The sequence below is a fragment of the Sphaeramia orbicularis genome, chromosome 24 (genome assembly GCF_902148855.1).
Source record: "Sphaeramia orbicularis chromosome 24, fSphaOr1.1, whole genome shotgun sequence".
NCBI classification, from domain to species: Eukaryota; Metazoa; Chordata; class Actinopteri; order Kurtiformes; family Apogonidae; genus Sphaeramia; species Sphaeramia orbicularis.
In genome coordinates, this window is record NC_043979.1 from 31452157 (window position 1) to 31472251 (window position 20095).

The 20095-nt window shown below is 35.4% G+C and overlaps 1 protein-coding gene across 1 annotated transcript in view; it reads right to left on the reverse strand.

Moving 5' to 3' along the window:
* Positions 1-20095, reverse strand: part of LOC115415327 (brain-enriched guanylate kinase-associated protein) — a 57088-nt gene that overhangs the window by 14923 nt on the left and 22070 nt on the right. Inside the window, exon 3 of the mRNA XM_030128855.1 lies at positions 6999-7160. Within this exon, the coding sequence (XP_029984715.1) occupies positions 6999-7160 (162 nt within the window). The remainder of the gene's footprint in view (positions 1-6998; positions 7161-20095) is intronic.

Consider the following 20095-nt stretch of genomic DNA (forward strand, 5'->3'; position numbering starts at 1 on the left):
CATTTTATATGCTAATTATTTTTGCCCTACAGGCCTTTGGTTATAGTCCAACTAAAGTCATGCCTATTATGCAATCTGCTTTTGATATTTTGAAGAAATCTGAGTGCACTTATATTAATACAGAATTATACAAACAAAATAGTTTCATTACCAGGAACTAATAATATTCAGAATCTGTTGTTCCACTACTTGTTCATATACTCACTGCAGAGTAACAGTACTGATTCAGACTAAAAAAAAAAAGAACTTGGCAAGAATGGCAGCTACTTTGGTAGTGCTTTATTATAGGAGTACTTAATTTATTAGGGAGTCCTAGAAAGAAGCACTTCTAGAGCAAATTAGACAGAAAAGGCCTTCTTGTATTGGAAGAAAGCGTCGTTCTCCTGGATGGAATCTTATTGAGTGAATGTTTAATTATATGATGTGCACAGCCATATGGAATCTGGCAACTTTTTGGGCAATGTTCCCAACTGCAGTAGTTAGTAAATATCATTGGTCACATGATGTTTATAGGAATAGCAGAAAAAAAATGATTAGACCATCAAAAGTCATCAAAAACTATGGTTATGCAATCAAATACTAACTCCTGTGTGTATTGTGTGACTAAAACAGACAGAAAAGAAAACATGGAATGCCTAAAAGCACTGTTGTGATGTTTACACTTACTGATTCATTTCACTATTGTAATGTCTTATAGGAGCATATTTTATTTTTCCACTCTCATTTCTGTGATTATTAGTATGTTGGACTAACATGAAAATATGTCACTAGAGATTAAAATACATTATTAATATATTAATAAACATTTCATGTTAATTTCAAACACAGTTTTACTGGTGCTACAGGAAATACTTCCATATTTTTTGTCCTTTATGCCTTTTTTCATACAATTTTGACCCTTACACCTCTTTATCTCAAATAGCCAAACTCATGAATTGCTCAGAATCAAACAGAGAATAATTATTTACAGACTTACTGGACAACAAACATTTTATATGCTAATTATTTTTGCCCTACAGGCCTTTGGTTATAGTCCAACTAAAGTCATGCCTATTATGCAATCTGCTTTTGATATTTTGAAGAAATCTGAGTGCACTTATATTAATACAGAATTATACAAACAAAATAGTTTCATTACCAGGAACTAATAATATTCAGAATCTGTTGTTCCACTACTTGTTCATATACTCACTGCAGAGTAACAGTACTGATTCAGACTAAAAAAAAAAAGAACTTGGCAAGAATGGCAGCTACTTTGGTAGTGCTTTATTATAGGAGTACTTAATTTATTAGGGAGTCCTAGAAAGAATTACTTGTAGAGCAAATTAGAAAGAAAATGCCTTCTTGTATTGGAAGAAAGCTTTGTTCTCCTGGATGGAACCTTATTGAGATGCACTTCTTGTCTTTCCATTCTGAAACAACTTCATGCAGTTTGTGCCTCGTATTTCATTAGAGGTGATAAATGTCATACTTGTCATTACGAAATATTTGGAAAAGTCAGTTGGTCCTCATTAGCAACAAAAGAAGATTATATACTGTTCTTTTTATCTCAGCTATAAGACTTTCCTCACTGTATCAAAGCTTCTGTTCACAAGACGTACAAACTGTAGATACCCATGGGTAAATACTCTGTTAGGAAAGTTCAGTGCAATACACGTATTAAAGTAGGGGTGTCAAACATATGGCCCTAGGCCCAAAACTGGCCCACTAAAGGGTCCAATTTGGCCTGTGGGATAAAACTGTGAGCATCAGGGGTTATACAGGGTGTTCCATAAGTTTCCATACATAGGAGACATAATACATTCCTTACATATATGGTTCTAACATGTATTTCTTTATATTTCAGATAACATTTGAATAAAGAGCAACGAATTGAAATCATCCTGATGGCCGGTTCAGCAAGCAGTCGTATGGTTGCAAGCGCATTTAACAGAAAACATGGGACGAGTATCACACACGACACTGTGGCAAAACTTATTGTCAAGTTCAAAAAAACAGGAAGTGTTTTGGATCAATTTGTTCCTGACAAAATGGCAGTCATATAGAGCATATTATATAAATAAAAATGGTCTATGTCAAGAAACGTTTATTTTTCCTATGTATGGAGACTTATGGGACACCCTGTATATTGACATTTTATTTCAGGGGTCACATACAGTCCTATGTGAACTCAAGTGGGTCAGACAAGTAAAATAATAACATAATAACCTATACATGATGGCAACTCCAAATTTTTTCCTTGGTTTAATGCAAAAAAAGAATATTTTTACAAACTATCAATTCACAATAAAATGTGGGTAGCAATAAGAACAATATGAACATGTCACAACCATGTCTTAAGAAAAATAAGTGAGATTTTAACAATAATTAGTTTAATTTATTTCATTCATGGTTGTGCATTTCATCAGCAGGCATTCAATAATCATCAGGTGAACAAACATGTACACACCCATGCTCAAAAAGGAGCAGGATGAAGAAAATCTTATATTTCCTTCCCCCTTCTAAATAATCATAGCCTTAATGGTTAGCCATACATAACTAGCTATAAAATTATACTGTATAAAGTCAGACAAGCCAAACTAAATACATCCAAAGATAATAAAAAATGAATTCAAAATGAATAAAAAACCAAGTGCAAAACTACATATCCAGGAAGTACAAAACAAACAAAACATAGGTAAATATATACCTGACAAAATGATGCAAAACAATTACGATACCAGACAAAAATAAGCAAATAAATATGTCACAAGATGCAATGCAAATACCAAGCAAAATGTAAAAACAACTGTTCATATAATTTCATTGTTCTTTCTTTATACACTTTCTTCAGTTTCGTTACATTAACAAAGTTTTGTGCTTTTGTAGATCCTCTGTGATCTGTAAGTTGTAATTCACATAAATATATAAGAAGATAAGACATAATATTGTTAAATTTACACTTATTTTTCTGACTGTTCATGCTTGTTCGTATTATTCACATTTTATTGTGAAAGAATAGTTTGTAAATGTAAACCTTTTCATTCTGTAATTTTACCTTCTTCACACTAAAATAAAAAAAAAAAAAACAGAGTTGTCATTCTTTATAGGCTCTTATGCTATTATTTTACTGGTTCGGACTCAATTGAGATTAAATTGGGCTCAAACTGGGCCCCTGAACGTTAATCCTTTTGACGCCCCTGCATTAAAGCTACAGTCTGCAATATTTTTTTTCTGGCATCATAAGAACCTTTTAGAGTATTGTAATTCAAGAGATTCAGTTTTTAGGAAATCTAACCCATGAAAGGATTGAGAGCTGTGATGTCCAATCTGTCAGACTCATTTCCATGCCAGTTGGTTTCTGGGAGAAAAGCTTTAGGAAGTCAGATGAAGCAGTACGCAGTGAAAAAGGGAAAATGATGACTTTTAGCGTTTTCCTATTATTCATGGGTTTTAGTCTTTTAGTGTTTAGATAAGACAATAACGTTATTTGGGTAAATATAGGAAAAAGCCCTAGGTAGATCATAGTTGACAATGGTACAACAGATGCCTTATGCTGAGACTCGATGGCTTATCACAGAAGAAACATGGCATCTTTTTTACTTATAATCTGTTGGCTTCAGTTTTCTATAGCTACATGGAACACTGTGTCTTTATATTGAGTCTATGCTGAGGGCAGAGGAGGTGAGCTCCAGGGGGAGGGGGTGTATTTTCTCCTCACAGGTCAGACGCCTGTCAGTGTTTGACACAAAGTCAAGTTTAGAAGGTGGGCTAACAGTAGCAGATCCATCACACCATGCTCTTTGTGTTATTAGCTGCTGCATCATGTACTCCATTGGGACAGGACTCTAGAACATTTTAATCCCATTGCCATCATATTTCTTAAACCTGTTTCAGCTGTTGTTACATCCTCACAGATCCCTGTTTGCCTGATACATCCCATTTTCCACATATATCCTTGCACTTTCTAAAACACTGTTATTTATTTTCAGTATTAATGTATCATCAAATTCTTGTGCACATTTAACAAATGTAGTGCTTAGGATTTTTTTTTTTTTTTTTGAATGAATGAATGAATGTTTATTTCAGTTAAATACAAAATACAAAACACATACATATTAAAAAAACAAACAAACAAAAATAAAATTAACACATTTTGTAACTGAAAAAGGAAGAGGCTGAAGCCGGAGGCTTATTTCTGCTTCTCCTATTTACATCCTTAGTCCATGTCCACACCTTAAGTTGCAGCAGATAAATACTTAAACTTAAATTATACTACATTCAGTGTAATAAGTTATTTTGTAATCATATTACTTTCATAGCCCTTCATAATTTGACCAATTAAATTCTTTTTGAAACTCAACAGTGAGCTACACAATTTCACTTCATCCTTCAGTTTGTTCCATAGCTTGACACCAATAACTGAAACACTGTGATATTTAACATTTGTTCTTACTTTACATTTTTCAAACACAAACATCCCTCTTAAATTATAATGTCCTTCTCTTAACTTAAACATTTTCTGAATACAAAAAGGAAGGTGTTTACTTTTAACGCGAAACATAAATTCCTTTGTTTTTAAATATACAATGTCAAGAAATTTTAGTAAACCAGATTCTACAAAAAGTGGATTACTTGATTGGAGATAATCAGCTTTGTTTATGACTCTAATAGCTTTTTTTTGGAGTTTAATTATTGGGTCTAAATTAGTCTTATACACATTGCCCCATATTTCCACACAGTATGACATATATGGCATTACAAGTGAACAATACAACATATGCAAACATTTTTTGCTTAACGAGTCTCGAGTTTTATTTCTGCCTACTCCAGCTTTAACAGCCACTGATGATCTAAACCATCAACTGATCTAAAATGTTTAATAACCTCTGATCTACTAATCCTATTAATCCATGTAAATAATTAGTGTAAAATGCAGTTTGCCATCTTTTCATGGTCATCAAATATGACCCATTTGGACATTCAGAGACTCCGTAGTGAACGTGGAAACACCGTCATCTACTACAACATGGATTCACCAGTAAAACCCATGGAGTTGGATCAATGACAGTGAATAAAGACACTTGGTTTATATTCAGATAATGATGTATTTTGCTGAAAAAGTAACTTTTTTTTCTGTTTTTGACATTATAACCTTTAAGTTTACTCTGAGCTTTTAAGAACATTAACGTGATCAGTAAATGAAATGAAGGATGTTCACTGAAAAAACACAAAATACAAAGGATAATGTCATAATAAATGATGATAAACCACTTAACCTCCTAAGACCCACTGTCCACCACAAAGGACATTCCATAAAAAATTTAAAAACTGCATCTGAAAAAACTGTTGCATCATGATGTTTCCAATATAGACGCTTATTTAGTAAAAAACAAAAAATCTTGTACTTAGCCGACATTTCCTGGGTCTTAGGAGGTTAAGACCAGTTAAATATAGAGAAAAACATATTTTGGAACTGCCACAAAAGTAGCACTTAGTCTTTAACCACATCTCACTGGGCATTTTACCTCATAGAACAACTTAAAATTTTAACTTTAGAAATATCTAGATCAGGGGTGTCAAACTCATTTAGTTCAGGGGCCACAATCAGGCAAGTTAGACCCCAAGTGGGCTGAACCAGTAAAATACTAACATAATGATAAATAAATAATGTCAATTCCAAACTTTTTTCTATGTTTTAGAGTGAAAAAGGTCAAAAATGACATCATGAAAATGTTTTCATCCACAAACAATCCTTTGAAACAATGTGAATAACATAAACAGACTAAAATTTCGTAAGAAAAATAGGTGGGATTTTTACAATATTATTGCTTCAGTTTATCATTTACACATGTACATTAGAACTTACAGATCACAGTGGATCTACAAATACACAAAACATTTACAGGGTGGGGAAGCAAAATTTACAATGAACATTTAGTTGTTTTTTCTCAGCAGGCACTATGTCAATTGTTTTGAAACCAAACGTATATTGATGTCATAATCATACCTAACACTATTATTCATACCTTTTCAGAAACTTTTGCCCATATGAGTAATCAGGAAAGCAAACGTCAAAGAGTGTGTGATTTGCTGAATGCACTCGTCACACCAAAGGAGATTTCAAAAATAGTTGGAGTGTCCATAAAGACTGTTTATAATGTAAAGAAGAGAATGACTATGAGCAAAACTATTACGAGAAAGTCTGGAAGATACTATTAAAGAAGAACGGGAGAAGTTGTCACTCGAATATTTGAGGAACACTTGCGCAAGTTTCAGGAAGCGTGTGAAGGCAGTTATTGAGAAAGGAGGACACATAGAATAAAAACATTTTCTATTATGTCAATTTTCCTGTGGCAAATAAATTCTCATGACTTTCAATAAACTAATTGGTCATGCACTGTCTTTCAATCCCTGCCTCAAAATATTGTAAATTTTGCTTCCCCACCCTGTAGTAACAGACATAATATTTTAAAATTGCACTTTTTAACACATTTCAGGTTATTCATGGATTTTCAGAAATGATAGTTTGTTTTAGTGTAAATACAGTAAAATTACATGAAAATATTTACATTTTCAAGGAGAAAATTTGGAGTTGCCATTATTTATAGGTTATTATGACAGTATTTTACTGGTCTGACCCAGTTGAGAATGAACTGGTCTGAATGTGGAACCTGAAATAAAATGACTGTTAATATCTTATGGGTTATTTTTGCATTTCACAAATTCATCCCACGGGCCGGACTGGACCCTATGGTGGGCCAGATTTGGCCCCCGGGCTGCATGTTTGACACCCCTGATCTAGATGAATTTTCTTGTGTGATATAACCATGTACATTCTCTAATATTTCCCATATTTAAAAAAAGAATTTAGATGGTACAAACGCAACACACAGTAAAGAAGAATTAGAGTTAAAATCCTCAATCATAATCCAGTTTCTTAAACCTCCAAGCACACATGGAACTATTTTCTTGCCCAGCTTTACTGGAGTACGATAATAAACCCCATGCATGCCTACCTGCGCAGTTTATCAGTAAACTTGTCCAGCTCTTCCTGTGCTCGGCGCAGCTCTGTTTCCAGATACTGCCGCGTGGAGTCAAACTCACTCTGCAGCAGCTCCAGCTTGTGTGTAGTGTAGGAAAGCCTCTTCCGTAAGTCCTCTTTCTGCTCCAGCAAAGAGCTACAAACACACACACATACACACACAGAGCAAATGTCTGTGAAATGGAAATAACGAGCTTGTAACTAGGGTATATGTTCATCTAAATTGACTAAAAGGCTTACATATCTTTTTAATATACCCCAGAACAGCCATGCAGCGGTGATGAGAACATCATGAGAGGGTGATAAAAGCTGAGAAGTTGTGTGTAAAAATGCTTTGTATGGAGAAAACATAGGACCTAAAGTCAGATTCTTAATTAAACATCTAACAGGGGGACAGTGATGCTGTGTTTTTAAAGTCATTATATCTTTGAGCATTAGAGCTTTTTGCAGCTTGAAAGCTCTGCAGCACATCACAGAAACCCAATCAGTGTGAGTGAGATTGGTCCCACCGAAAAAAGGGAGGGTGGAATCTGTGATGAAATATGAGCCAATGAGCACTAATACATCATAAGAATAGACTCTGAAGGGTCAGATTTACTGAACAGCGATACCCCCCACATGTAATTCAGCAAGACAGCACAATGATGACTATTTTTAGAGTATGTGCATTACCTGGGTTTCAATCTAATAAAAGGGCAAGTGTGTGTAGAAAAAGAGGAAATGTCTGTTGCGGTGATGGATCTGAGTGTGCACGGCTGGGCTTAATGGACCCTGTATTGACGGACAGATGGAGGAAGGAGGGTAATGACTCTATCTGCAGCCAGATAACAAATAGTAACGAGTGGATGGAGATGTGGTCATGTCGCTCTTTTCACTTCCTCTCTTTGTCTCGTTTTCGCTTTTTTAACGAGATTACGGTCACGGAAGGCGGAGGCTGCCAGAGAGACAGGAAAATAATCAGGGACAGATTCCTTTCATTGCTTTCAGGTCACCAAATGGAGGTATCATCCTGTTTCCATCCTATTAATATGCATGATAATATTGGTGCCATCAGCAGGATGGAAAGTGGAGTGGGTCAACCCACAGAACTACAGTTTATGGGACTAAATACCTACTTCAGAGACAAATTAGTTTTGTGATTCTCGTTATGTAAAGCGCGTATAGTTGTAATATTTCACTCTACTTTCATATTAGAGCAGTTATTTATACTTGTAAACTGAAAAAAACTTAATGCTTACAGTTTTATGTAAGTTTCTACTGCTGAAGTCAACTTTTATTTCAGTTCTATTTTAGGAGAAACATCTGATCTTGACTAAATAAGACAAACTAATGTAAATACTAATGTAAAACCAGAATTTGGATTTTGTGATTATATAAAAAACACAAATTTTCCGATGTTATGCCAATGCCTTTGACTGTGTATTTACAATCAGAAGATAATATGTGTTTAACTGGTTCAAGAATAATGGGAAGAATAAACCTAAGCATAAGTAATAGTGGGTTATGACAGTTTTCCGCTGTAGGAACCAACTGTTTTTGCCATCTTTTTTTGGGTTGAAGCCCCTTGGGACCTGGTTTCCATTTCAGAAACATATGAGTTAAATCATTCACAATGCCCAGCACTTACATAGGTGGGAAAAATCAATGTGCAAGTGAAGGAAATGAGTTTTGAGTGACTTTTCATCTGCTTTAATCAAGTCCTTAACTAGTTGATCACAATGTGGCGTGTTATGTCTCCAGAAAATGTTGCACCGCTGGCACAAAGGAATCGGAGTCTGTTCATTCTAGAGAGCTGAACCTTTAGGAAAATATAGAATCACCAAAGAGTTCTCCAATATGGGTCCCAATGAAGGTTTTATATAGTATTTTCAGCTTTGCATAACTTTGGACTGCACCAGATATCTCTTTCAGGTATCGAAAGCCTTATGAATTTATAGAACTAATACACCGGATGTATTTGTATATAGTTGTGCTGCTAATGACAGTATGTTGACTTGTGCAAACATTGAAGAAATTTTAGGTTCTTAATTCACTTATATTTGACTAGTGTTAACATTTAAAACAGAATTGACACACTGGCTGAGAGGAATCAGGACACAGAATAAACTTTCAACCGGCATTTTCAAATAAAAGTATTTGTGCAGCAGAAAATAGGCCTTAACTTCAACAAATTATATACATATTAACCCTTTAAGTGCCAAAGTTGCAATTTTTCAACAAGCAACATACAGTAACTGAATGAAACAATCAGCTTTTTAAAATTTTTTTATATTTTTGGAGAAAAAAAAAAACCTTTGTTACCTGTTTTATTGATGTAACACTAATAATAAGAGCTCTTAATTTGTCACATTTTAACATTTTTATTGCTATTGTGGATTGTCTATTAAGTCAGGTTTGAGTGATGTTCGGAAGTATAGTTGTTGACGTCATAAATTGTGGTTTTCTCTATAGGTTTGTGCAGGTGTTGGCCATTGTACTTTTTTTATTCCATAAAGACACTATGCATTGTTGCAGAATTTTGGAACTATATTACTGCAATAGCTAGTAACAGGGGTATGGAACAGAAAGAAAAAAAAGCTTCTTTAGTTTATGCTCTGGTCAAAACACTTAAGTGCAGCAACTCCATCTTATGTCGACAAGTAAAACAGCATACATTTGAGTCTAAACCATTTTCTGGAGTGGTCATTTATAGTTACAGTTATGCAAATGAGGCATGAGCACAGTGAACTGACTCTTAATTATTCAAATTAAACAAAATACCTGAAGCTGCCAAATGCTACAGATGCAGCAAATATGTCCTGCAGATTTGCACAAATCTGCTCTGGAGGGTGAAATTTCACAGTTTGATTTATCTAAACTCTTCCAACCTTTTTCATCAGGGTTTTCAATTACAAGTCGTTTATACTGTTGCAACACTAAAATGTGTCTGTTTTCAACCTAGTATTTTTGTTGTAAAAAAAAAAAAAAAAAAAAGTCAAACAAAACTCTCAGCTCAATCATCACTAATCACAAATGCTAGAAAAGAAGTCGTGCTCATGATGCCCCATCATATGGAACAATTCAACCAAATCACAGCAAACCTGTGTGCTCTTACCACAAAAAACTTTTAAAACTGGATTTCATGGAACATCCAAGCACTACTTTCACCTGATCTGTTTGCTCTTCTTGATTCATTTATCATTTTTCCTAGTTAGATAACTTATTAGTTTCATTCTGAATTTCGTTTCATAGTTTTGTCGATTCTTATTTATCTCTACGTGCACTGCTTACAATGTTTGTTTTGTTTTGTTTTTGACTTATTTCCTTCTTTTAATTAATTTTGTTTATTTATGATTGTGTATCATATTAGACACTGTAAGTACTTTTTTTTTTTAATTTCAAGTCTTTGGGGAGGCCCACGATAAACCACTTTGGTTTTTGGCTTCCCTGGCATGTCTTTTACTGTTATTATTATTGTGTTTTTATTGTCTTGTATACATGCGAATGAACAGTAAACATAAACATAAACATGCAGATGATCTGATCCTGGATTGGTTTAAAAATGCTACCGTTTTCATAGAAAGTTGCTGCATCTATAACCAAGGAAGTGAGGGCAGAAACAAATCCCTCCCTGCAGAATGATTCAGTGACTGTCTCTACTGGCTAGATGGCATTTTAGTGCTGCATTACCCAGCAGCCCCCACCTCCTCACCTTCTGCTTGTCTGTGATTGGCAGATATTAGCAGGGGAATACAGGTGTTTGTTGTTTGATAGAGGATGAGTTTACGTGAAGTAGCTCCAGGGATGAAAAATCCCCCATTAGTGATCTCCTGTGTGAACAGGAGCTGAGTCAGACATAATGAGTGCTTTCATTCTGCTGAGATGAGATGACGAGGCAGCATGACTTCTCAGCTTGGAGAGGCGGGATGAGGCAGCTTTAGCACCACTGGACAGCGAGAGGAGACACCTCGTGGGCGGATGAACGGACAAACATAAAAAAAAAAAAAAAAAAACGAGGATGGATGGAAATATGGCGGCTGATAGATTCACTCTTACCTCTTTTTGGGATGTTTGCCGCCATTTCGGGGGACTTTTAAGGCGGTTTTGCCAATGTATATCTTTTTCATGGTTTGTCTTTGTTCCTTCCCTCTCATGTGTTTATAGGGGTTGACCACAGGGAGCTCGCATGTGTCTAAGTTTTCCAAAGGAAGCCAGCTAAGTCTGGCCTGCAGAGCTACTGACTGCTCTACCTGTGTTGACCCTGCCAAACAAAGCAAACACAGGTTGGCAAGTGTTAGTGATTTCAGCAAGAGATCCTGTCTGAAGGACAAAATATTAAAACTTCTGGAGTAAAGGCGCTCATATTTTGCACTGACAGACATTTTAATGGCAAAATTCCCCACAGCTCTGTCCTTGGCAAAGAAAAGATGAAACAGAACAAACTCCACTGAAGTAACACATTGCTTTAGAGGTCAGTGTTTCTTGAAGATTAAAATGAACCCTTTGTCACACTCCCCTCAAAACAAGAATATTTCAGTGCTTGTTTCTGAAATGTTTGGTTTTTATTGCGGAAAAGGAATTTTCTGTTTATACTGAGAGATTCCAAATTTTTCCATGTGGATCCAAGAAAAGATTTTAATTTCACCATTTTTCATTCAACTTCATTTTAAATACACGTTATTATTTTTTATTATGTTTTCTACATTGATGAGGTCCCTAAGCTAATTTGAGGTGTTTTTTTTGCTGTACTTTATGTCACATTGCATCCTTTTCCTGCAAAGGTTAAGTAGGAGGGAAAACGACACCACGAATCAATGACAGGTGATAAATATCATCCTAACGTCTCAAAGCTCTTTTGTGTCTTTTCCAAAAAACTTCATCAAGAAAGCATTATAATAATACACATCACAATGCATATATTCACTGTTGGAAAATGTATTTAGTTTATGCATTATTATAAAACTTATTACAACTTTAATAATAAACTTATTAATCACATGTCTTTTTTTAAGCTAATTTGAGGTGTTTTTTGCTGTACTTTATGTCACATTGCATCCTTTTCCTGTAAAGGTTAAGTTGGTGGGAAAATGACACCACAAATAAACGACAGGTGATAAATATCATCCTAAGGTCTCAGTCCATTGGATGACAGCTCCAAAAAACTTTGTCAATAAAGCCAATTTAATAATATACATCACAATGCGTATATTCACTGTTGTAAAAGTTATTTAGTTTATGCATTATTATAAAACTTACAACTTTTATTAATAAACATATTAATCACATGTCTTAAACCAGACAATAAGGCCTAACTCAGGCTTTTTTACCTCCATAACAGCACTCAGCACTAATCCCTGTTAAACTTCTATTAATAGTTCTCATTTACAACTTGAATCTGTGTTTCCAGCTCAATTTTTGAGTTCTTACTGCCAAACAAATGGAGCCTGTCTAGACACAAACACAACTCCTTGTAAGTCATCCAGCCCTTGATAGTGTTGCACTCATATTTATCCCAACTGCTTTGCTTTTTCTGTTCAGAAATATGCCAAATAAGGCGTGCCTGCCCAGTTAAAAGATGCAAAAAATCAGAATGAATGTTTTTACTAAAAGACTAGAGTAAATCTGCATCTCACTGTAATCACCAATACTGTGATGAGTAATTTATTGGCATTTTTTTATTCCAATAACTTGCATTTTGTGATTTGTTACTCTCTAGCACAGGGGAGTCAGATTAATTTAGTTCAGGGGCCACAATCAGGCAAGTTAGACCCCAAGTGGGCTGAACCAGTAAAATACTAACATAATGATAAATAAATAATGTCAATTCCAAACTTTCTTCTATGTTTTAGAGTGAAAAAGGTCAAAAATGACATCATGAAAATGTTCTCATCTACAAACTATCCTTTGAAACAATGTGAATAACATAAACAAACTAAAATTTTGTAAGAAAAATAAGTGCGATTTTTACAATATTATTGCTTCAGTTTATCATTTACACATGTACATTATAATTTACAGATCACAGTGGACCTACAAATACACAAAGCATTTAGTAACAGACATAATATTTTAAAATCGCACTTCTTAACACATTTCAGGTTGTTCATATTTCTTCAGGTTATTCATGGTTTTTGAGAAATGATAGTTTGTTTTAGTGTAAATACAGTAAAATTACATGAAAATATTTACATTTTCAAGGAGAAAATTTGGAGTTGCCATTATTTATAGGTTATTATGACAGTATTTTACTGTTCTGACCCAGTTGAGAATGAATTGGTCTGAATGTGGAACCTGAAATAAAATGACTGTTAATATCTTATGAGTAATTTTTGCATTTCACAAATTCATTCCATGGGCTGGACTGGACCCTATGGTGGGCCGGATTTGGCCCCAGGGCTGCATGTTTGACACCCCTGCTCTAGCATATGCAGTCGCGGAAAAAAGTATCAGACTACCCCTTGTTTTCTTCAGTTGTACAACTAAAGGTACATTTGTTTGGACAAATATAATGAGAACAACAAAAATAGCTCATTAGAGTTTAATTTCAGAGCTGATATTTAGCCATTTTCCATGTTTTCTTGATAATAACCAAAATCACTTCAGTTCTTACATCAATAACTATGGCATTATATTGACAAAAACAGTGCTTTTAGGTATTCCAGGTTTTCTTTTCTGTCTGTTTTAGTCACATGATACACAGGAGCTAGTACTTGATTGCATAACCATAACCATTGTTTCTGATGACGTCTGATGGTCTAATAATTTTTTCCACGACTGTATATATCACATCTCCCTCGCCTAATATACCTTGTCCAAACACAGCTGACATGAATTCAAAGCCACACTCATAGAATTTGACAAGGCCGTCTGACTGAATGTTTTCTTTGTAAAATATATTTCTTCCTTCCACAGCCCTGTGCATCTCCACTGTATTCGCAGCACAGGTGCAGGCGTCATCTCACGCACAAACGGTGCGAGTTATTAGATGAGACAGCCCCGTCAAAGCTTGATCAAAGCTCCTCTGATCCGAGCGCTGGACTGTCCACTCCACAAAGAAACAATGACAGTTTGTGGGTGTGACTGCAGTGCAGCAAGGGGCCGCGGAGATGAGGGAAGCATCATGTTTGCGGATGTTACGTTCGTTAATACCGTACATACGTATACAAACGTGTGTTAAAGCCCGATGACATAGAGAAACGTGTTGATCCCGATGACATCCAGTTGTTGGGAGGTGATTTATGCTGCTGGGTGAGGAGGCAGAGAGACATGTACTCCTCCAGATGGTGACAGCTCACCACCGCCACTGGAGCCTTCACTCCAGCTGCTCCCCTCTGAGTCATAGCACACCGGCTCTGAATATGTGTGTGCACGAGTGTGTGTGAAAGATTTGGTGTACGTGAACATCTCTCTAAGGTATGTGCAAAGCATTGTTTTGCAGCAAAGTGAGGGAATGTTAATTTCCACGTCTATAAATGTGCTTAAATGTGAGTATCTGTATTTGTTTACTCTGTATTTCCATGACACCTGCATATCTGTGTGTGCATGTGTTTATAAGCTGCGGCATCAGCTCTGCCCATTCAATTCCCTTCTCCCAGGAATGAAATAAAGCAACAGTATGTACCATTTAAGTCAAAACAGGACAGCTGTTAGCAACACATCTCATGTCACATCAAACCGCCAACACACAACACCTGCTCACTCATTCACTGGCTTTTTTACTCTGTCTTCTTTAGCCGATCCTCACACTGCAGCAAAAACCATAGACAGGGCTTGTTCAGATGGCGCTGCCTGCCACCCACTCGTGCCACGCTGACATTTGAGAGGAACTCAGAGCATTGAAAAGAAGAGGAAGGGGAGGTGGTAGTGGAGGAGGAGGAGGAAGAAGAGGAGGAGGAGGACATTAAAGTTAGGGAGTGTTGAAGGGGGGAGTGATGAGAGAGAAATACAAAATTCAAAAAAAAAAAAAGCAGGAAGCATATGGAGGGAAGTATTTACTAACCAGAGGAGCTGGCCTTTTGCATTTTAGACGGGCAAACTGGAGAGGCCGTCGCCAAATGGGAGAGTGGAAATGAAGCCTCCGCTGTGTATCCTCATCATTTTTCCTCCTCCCCGCTTTTTCTCGCCTTCTGCTTGCCTGATCGCATCTACCTTGCATTTAGATTGGCTCTCAGGAAAAGCCCTTATCACAGGCCCAGACCTCAGCATTAAAGCGGGGGAACCCAAGTGGCTGACTCATCCAGCAGTAAGCAGAGAGAAAAGAGGAAGAAGAGGAGGAAGAAGCCACTCTTTCAATCCCATATGCCATAAGATTAACTAGGTAGCTAACCTGCAGCAGTCACTCAGGAGTGACATGTGGGGGATGACTCAACCATACTCCAATGATGTTACTACTGTGTGTGTGGGTTTGTGTGTGACTCTGACCTGCACTGATTAACTCAGGACCTAAGTAGTTACACATCAACTAGCAACATCATTACCAGCAGCGGGGGATAATGACCCGCTGAACGGATTTCATGTGCCGCTGATGGCACTCAGCACAAGGGAGTGTGTAATCATGACACCCGTCCCGAGAGAAATTCCAAATGAGCAGAAGAGGGGATGTAGGCTAGCGGAGCTTCAAAAGAAAACATAAAAATATACACGCCGAGACCCAAAAAGCCAACACATGGAGTCCAACTGTAGCAACACCACATGCAAAAATACATCTTTTAGTAATTATAGAAATGTCCCGACTTCAGCTGAGGGGTTCTCAGTACTCCGCCAAGGAAGTTATATTATTGCCAGGGTTTGTTTGTTTGTTTGTTGGTTAGTTAGCAACATAACTGAAAAAGTTTGATGAAAGTTTCAGGAAATGTCCAAAATGGGACGAGTAACAAATGATTCGATTTTGGGAATGATCCGGATTACTATCTGGATCCAGGAATTTTTTAAAGGATTCTTTATCATTGGGAGATAGGGATATTTTCAACATATATATATATATACACATATATATATATATATATATATATATATATATATATATATATATATATATATATATATATACACACACACACACACACACACACACTATATATATATATATATATATATATATATATATATATATATATATATATGTATGTGTAACCCCACAATGAATGGTCAGAGTGCTTGGTAAAAAAAAAAACAAAAACAAAATAAGTTCCCAACAGGTTCTACAAGATATTGATGATTGATCTGGAGCCTCACAAAATTCTGGATACCATGATCCAGAACAGGAAAAAATTGTAGTTTGGGAATTTTCATCTTAATATGGGAACAAATTAGGGTATTGACATGCAACAAACACCAAATTATTGGGAGATAGGGATATTTTCATTTCCATTGTGATAGTAATAATATATATATTTTTTTGGTAAGAGGTAGTTCTATTTCATGTAATGTTCTCTCCTAATAAAGACATTTATCGGTTGTTGTCAAATCAGTTTTATTTGAATGGATGAAATGTTTTTATTTTGGAAGATGTTACCTGTATGTCATGTAATGATGTGCTCTTCTACTAAATGCATATATATCGGTTGTTAATAAATTGCATAAACTGTATCGTTCAACTAATATATTTGTTATTTTTATATCTTGGCAAAACACATGAAATAGAGGAAAGCACAATAAAAAAGACAATAATATCAATGCTAAGGGTCTAAGTCCAAAGTCCCGGTATTATTTTTAGTAGATCACAGCATGGGAGACTGAGCTGCCTTGGCGGAGGTCTGCGCTCTCTGAGTGCTTTTCTAGTTTTGGATTAAGATCTTGTTTTTTTGTCATAAACATGATCATTATCTCAATGCGCTATGAGTAGGGGTGTAAGAAAATTTCGGCTCTGCAATATATCGCGATATTTCATTTCACAATACTGTGTCAATATTAAAAAGTACTGTATCAATATTTTTAGGTATTTATTCAAATGCAGATATGGTGGAGGTTCATTTTTGTTTTTCTTTATTGTTTATATCTTATTTATTATTATTGAACACTGTTTTATTAAATAATGGTTATTTGAAGCATCCTAAAAGCACGTTTTTACTGTCTGAGAGAGGCAGATGTTAGTTGCTTAGTTGGGACTGCACAAAAATAATGTTATAATGTTAGTTATGAACTAATAGAATAAGAACATTTGAGCAGGATCTTGAACTGTAATGTCTGTAAAACATAATTTAAGTTTTAACAGAGGAAAATTTTGTGATATCGCATTAGCTTCTGTTGTGATCAAATAAAAATGTGTTTAGTATTTGTGCATATTTCTGGTGGAATTCAATTCTTCAAGGAAATGATCATTTTAAAAAAAGAAGTAAACAAAAATTGCCTTTTTAACAGTGTCATGATATATCGTGGTATATTGTATCATGATCCTAGTATTGTGATTTGTATCGTATCGCCAGATTCTTGCCAATACACAGCCCTAGCTATGAGTAAAAGTTCATGGGATTTATGATAGAAATAACATTTGCAGTAACACTACTTTGTGCTCATCTATTTGTTAACCCAGTTATTTTGTGTTATGTTGTCACTAATGGTGTCTGTGTTGTTTTAATCTTGCTGTCTGGGCTGCATTTTTTATGAAAGATCCTCTATGAATAAACTGAAGTTGGGTTGAGATGCATATTAAGGTCCATCAGATGTTAAGATACTGCACATTTTATGATACTATTAAACTGGATACTACGTACAGCTCTGGAAGGCTCTCATGGCAGCACTTTGTACCACAGGATGTTGCCAGATGATGTTAAATTATGTAAGTTTGGCAGGTTTTACTGCTTTGCAGGACAACCTTGCATTCATTTGCCATAGGGATGCACTCAAAAGAAGGCATGTTGTTGTAAAATCTATTGTAGGTCCTTAGTATAATTATTCAGTTCAAGATTCAAGATACTTTACTGTCATTCAACATATGACATGTAGAATAATAGTGAAGTAAGGCTGACATTTAAAAAGAACCACACACATTTAAATAGACAAAACACGCAATTTAAATAGACGCTGTGTATTGCACGGATCACTATTATTTATTTATTTATTTGTTTGTTTATTTTTTAAGTGGGAACTGCGGATGAAAATTAGCACTGATGCTAACTCTGACATATTTACAAGTTTGTACTGAAATGGAATGTATAAATGTGTTCATTAATGTGCACTGTCCCGACCAAAAAAAGATACATACATCCAAAAACATGTATTTAAATAAAATAATAAAATAAAAAAACAACAAAAGCAGAATGCAGAGAGTAATAATAATGAATAAATGGGCATAGAGCAGGGGTGTCAAACTCATTTTGGTTCAGGGGCCATATTTAGCCCAATTTGATCTCAAGCAGGCCAGACTAGTAAAATAATGACTTAATAACCTATAAATAATGACAAATCCAAGTTTTTATTTTTGTTTTAGTCCAAAAAAACCCCAATTAAATTATAAAAATATTTACATTTTACAAAAAAGATGTGAAGAACCTGAAAAAACAGAAATTTCATTTGAAAAATTAGTGCAATTTTAACAATATTATGCCTCGACTTATTATTTGTACATGTACATTTACACACAATGTTCCATAAACATTTGGTAACAGGCAGAATACTGTTAAAATTTTGGAGTTCGGAACTAAAATTTGAACAATTCCTACAATATTCCATCTCTTATTATAAACACAGCGACAGATCACGGCATAATGTGCATAAATGCACAAAACATTTAGTAACAGGCAGAATATTGTTAAAATTACTAATTTCAGGTTGTTCATCTTTGCTTTTATTTATGTATTTATTTGCATTTTATTGTGAAAGAACAGTTTTGTAAATGTAAATATTTTCACAGTGTAATGTTATTTTTTTTCGCTTAAAAATTTTCCACATAATTTTTCACAAAGTAAATTTGTCATTGTCATTATTTATGGGTTATTGTGTTGTTATTTTTACTGTAGATCACATTGGTCTGTATGTGGAACCTAAACCAAAATGATTTTTGGCAACCTTGACTGTTCAGGTTAATTTTTGCACTTTCATCCCGCGGGCCGGAATGGAACCTTTGGCGGGCCAGATTTGGCCCCCGGGCCGCATGTTTGACACCTGTGGCATAGAGAGTGAGGAGAAAGTGACAGAAACATATTATTGTACATTGTAATTGTGATAACTGCTGTTATTGTATTGCACTTAAATGAAACAGCATCAGGGTGAGTTATTGTTCAGTTATAGTTTGAGTTATAAATGTACTGAAAAGCTTGAAAAACCTAAACTTTGTGCTTTTTTTTCCTAAAACCAACAGAGACAACACAACCACAAAATACATAAAAATGCTGTTACCTAAAGTTATTTTCTGAGAGTTTGTTGACAGGCTATGTGAGAATATACCAGAGAGGCAATATGTGCGCAAACACACTAAGTGTATTAAGCACATGCTGTTCTACAAAACAGCATCAGCCTCCAGACAGGAAAATCATGTTTCAGTGCCAGTAAATCCTTTTGAGAGCTGGCCTATCAAAACTACTGAGACCTCATCTTCTTCTGACCCAGAATCCATACACTTGCAGAAACTTTAGGAAACCTCTCACTTATTTTGAACTCACAAAGTTTGAAGCTTCCTTGTTATCGCTTTGTGTTCCAAATCAATGATTCTAAATTGCTTTTTGCATTTCAATTTTTTTTTACATAACTTGATAATAAAAGAAACCCAAATTCAACCCTGCAAAGCTGTTGTTCGTCCACTTTTCCTCATTCACACACCACTTTTTTTTTTAGTTTCTGATTCGCTTGCTGAGCAACACTGTTCCAAATAAAAACAGGTTGCTAAATACTGTGGCGTTTAGCTTTTTTGTCACACTCGACACAAAAACAAACAAACAAAAAAAAAAAGGCCAGGATTTGCCATCCTTTCAGCCACAGCCGAAAAGGAGATGGGACGGAGGAGCGCGAGCGGATTTCAAAAGGGTTCAGCTCATTAAAAATAGAACAGACACAAGCGCACATATGCTGACACACAAATACACACACACCTCCCATCATCAAAACATATTGTTTACAAGTGGAGCTCGAATGGACAGGTAGTGATTAGACACAACA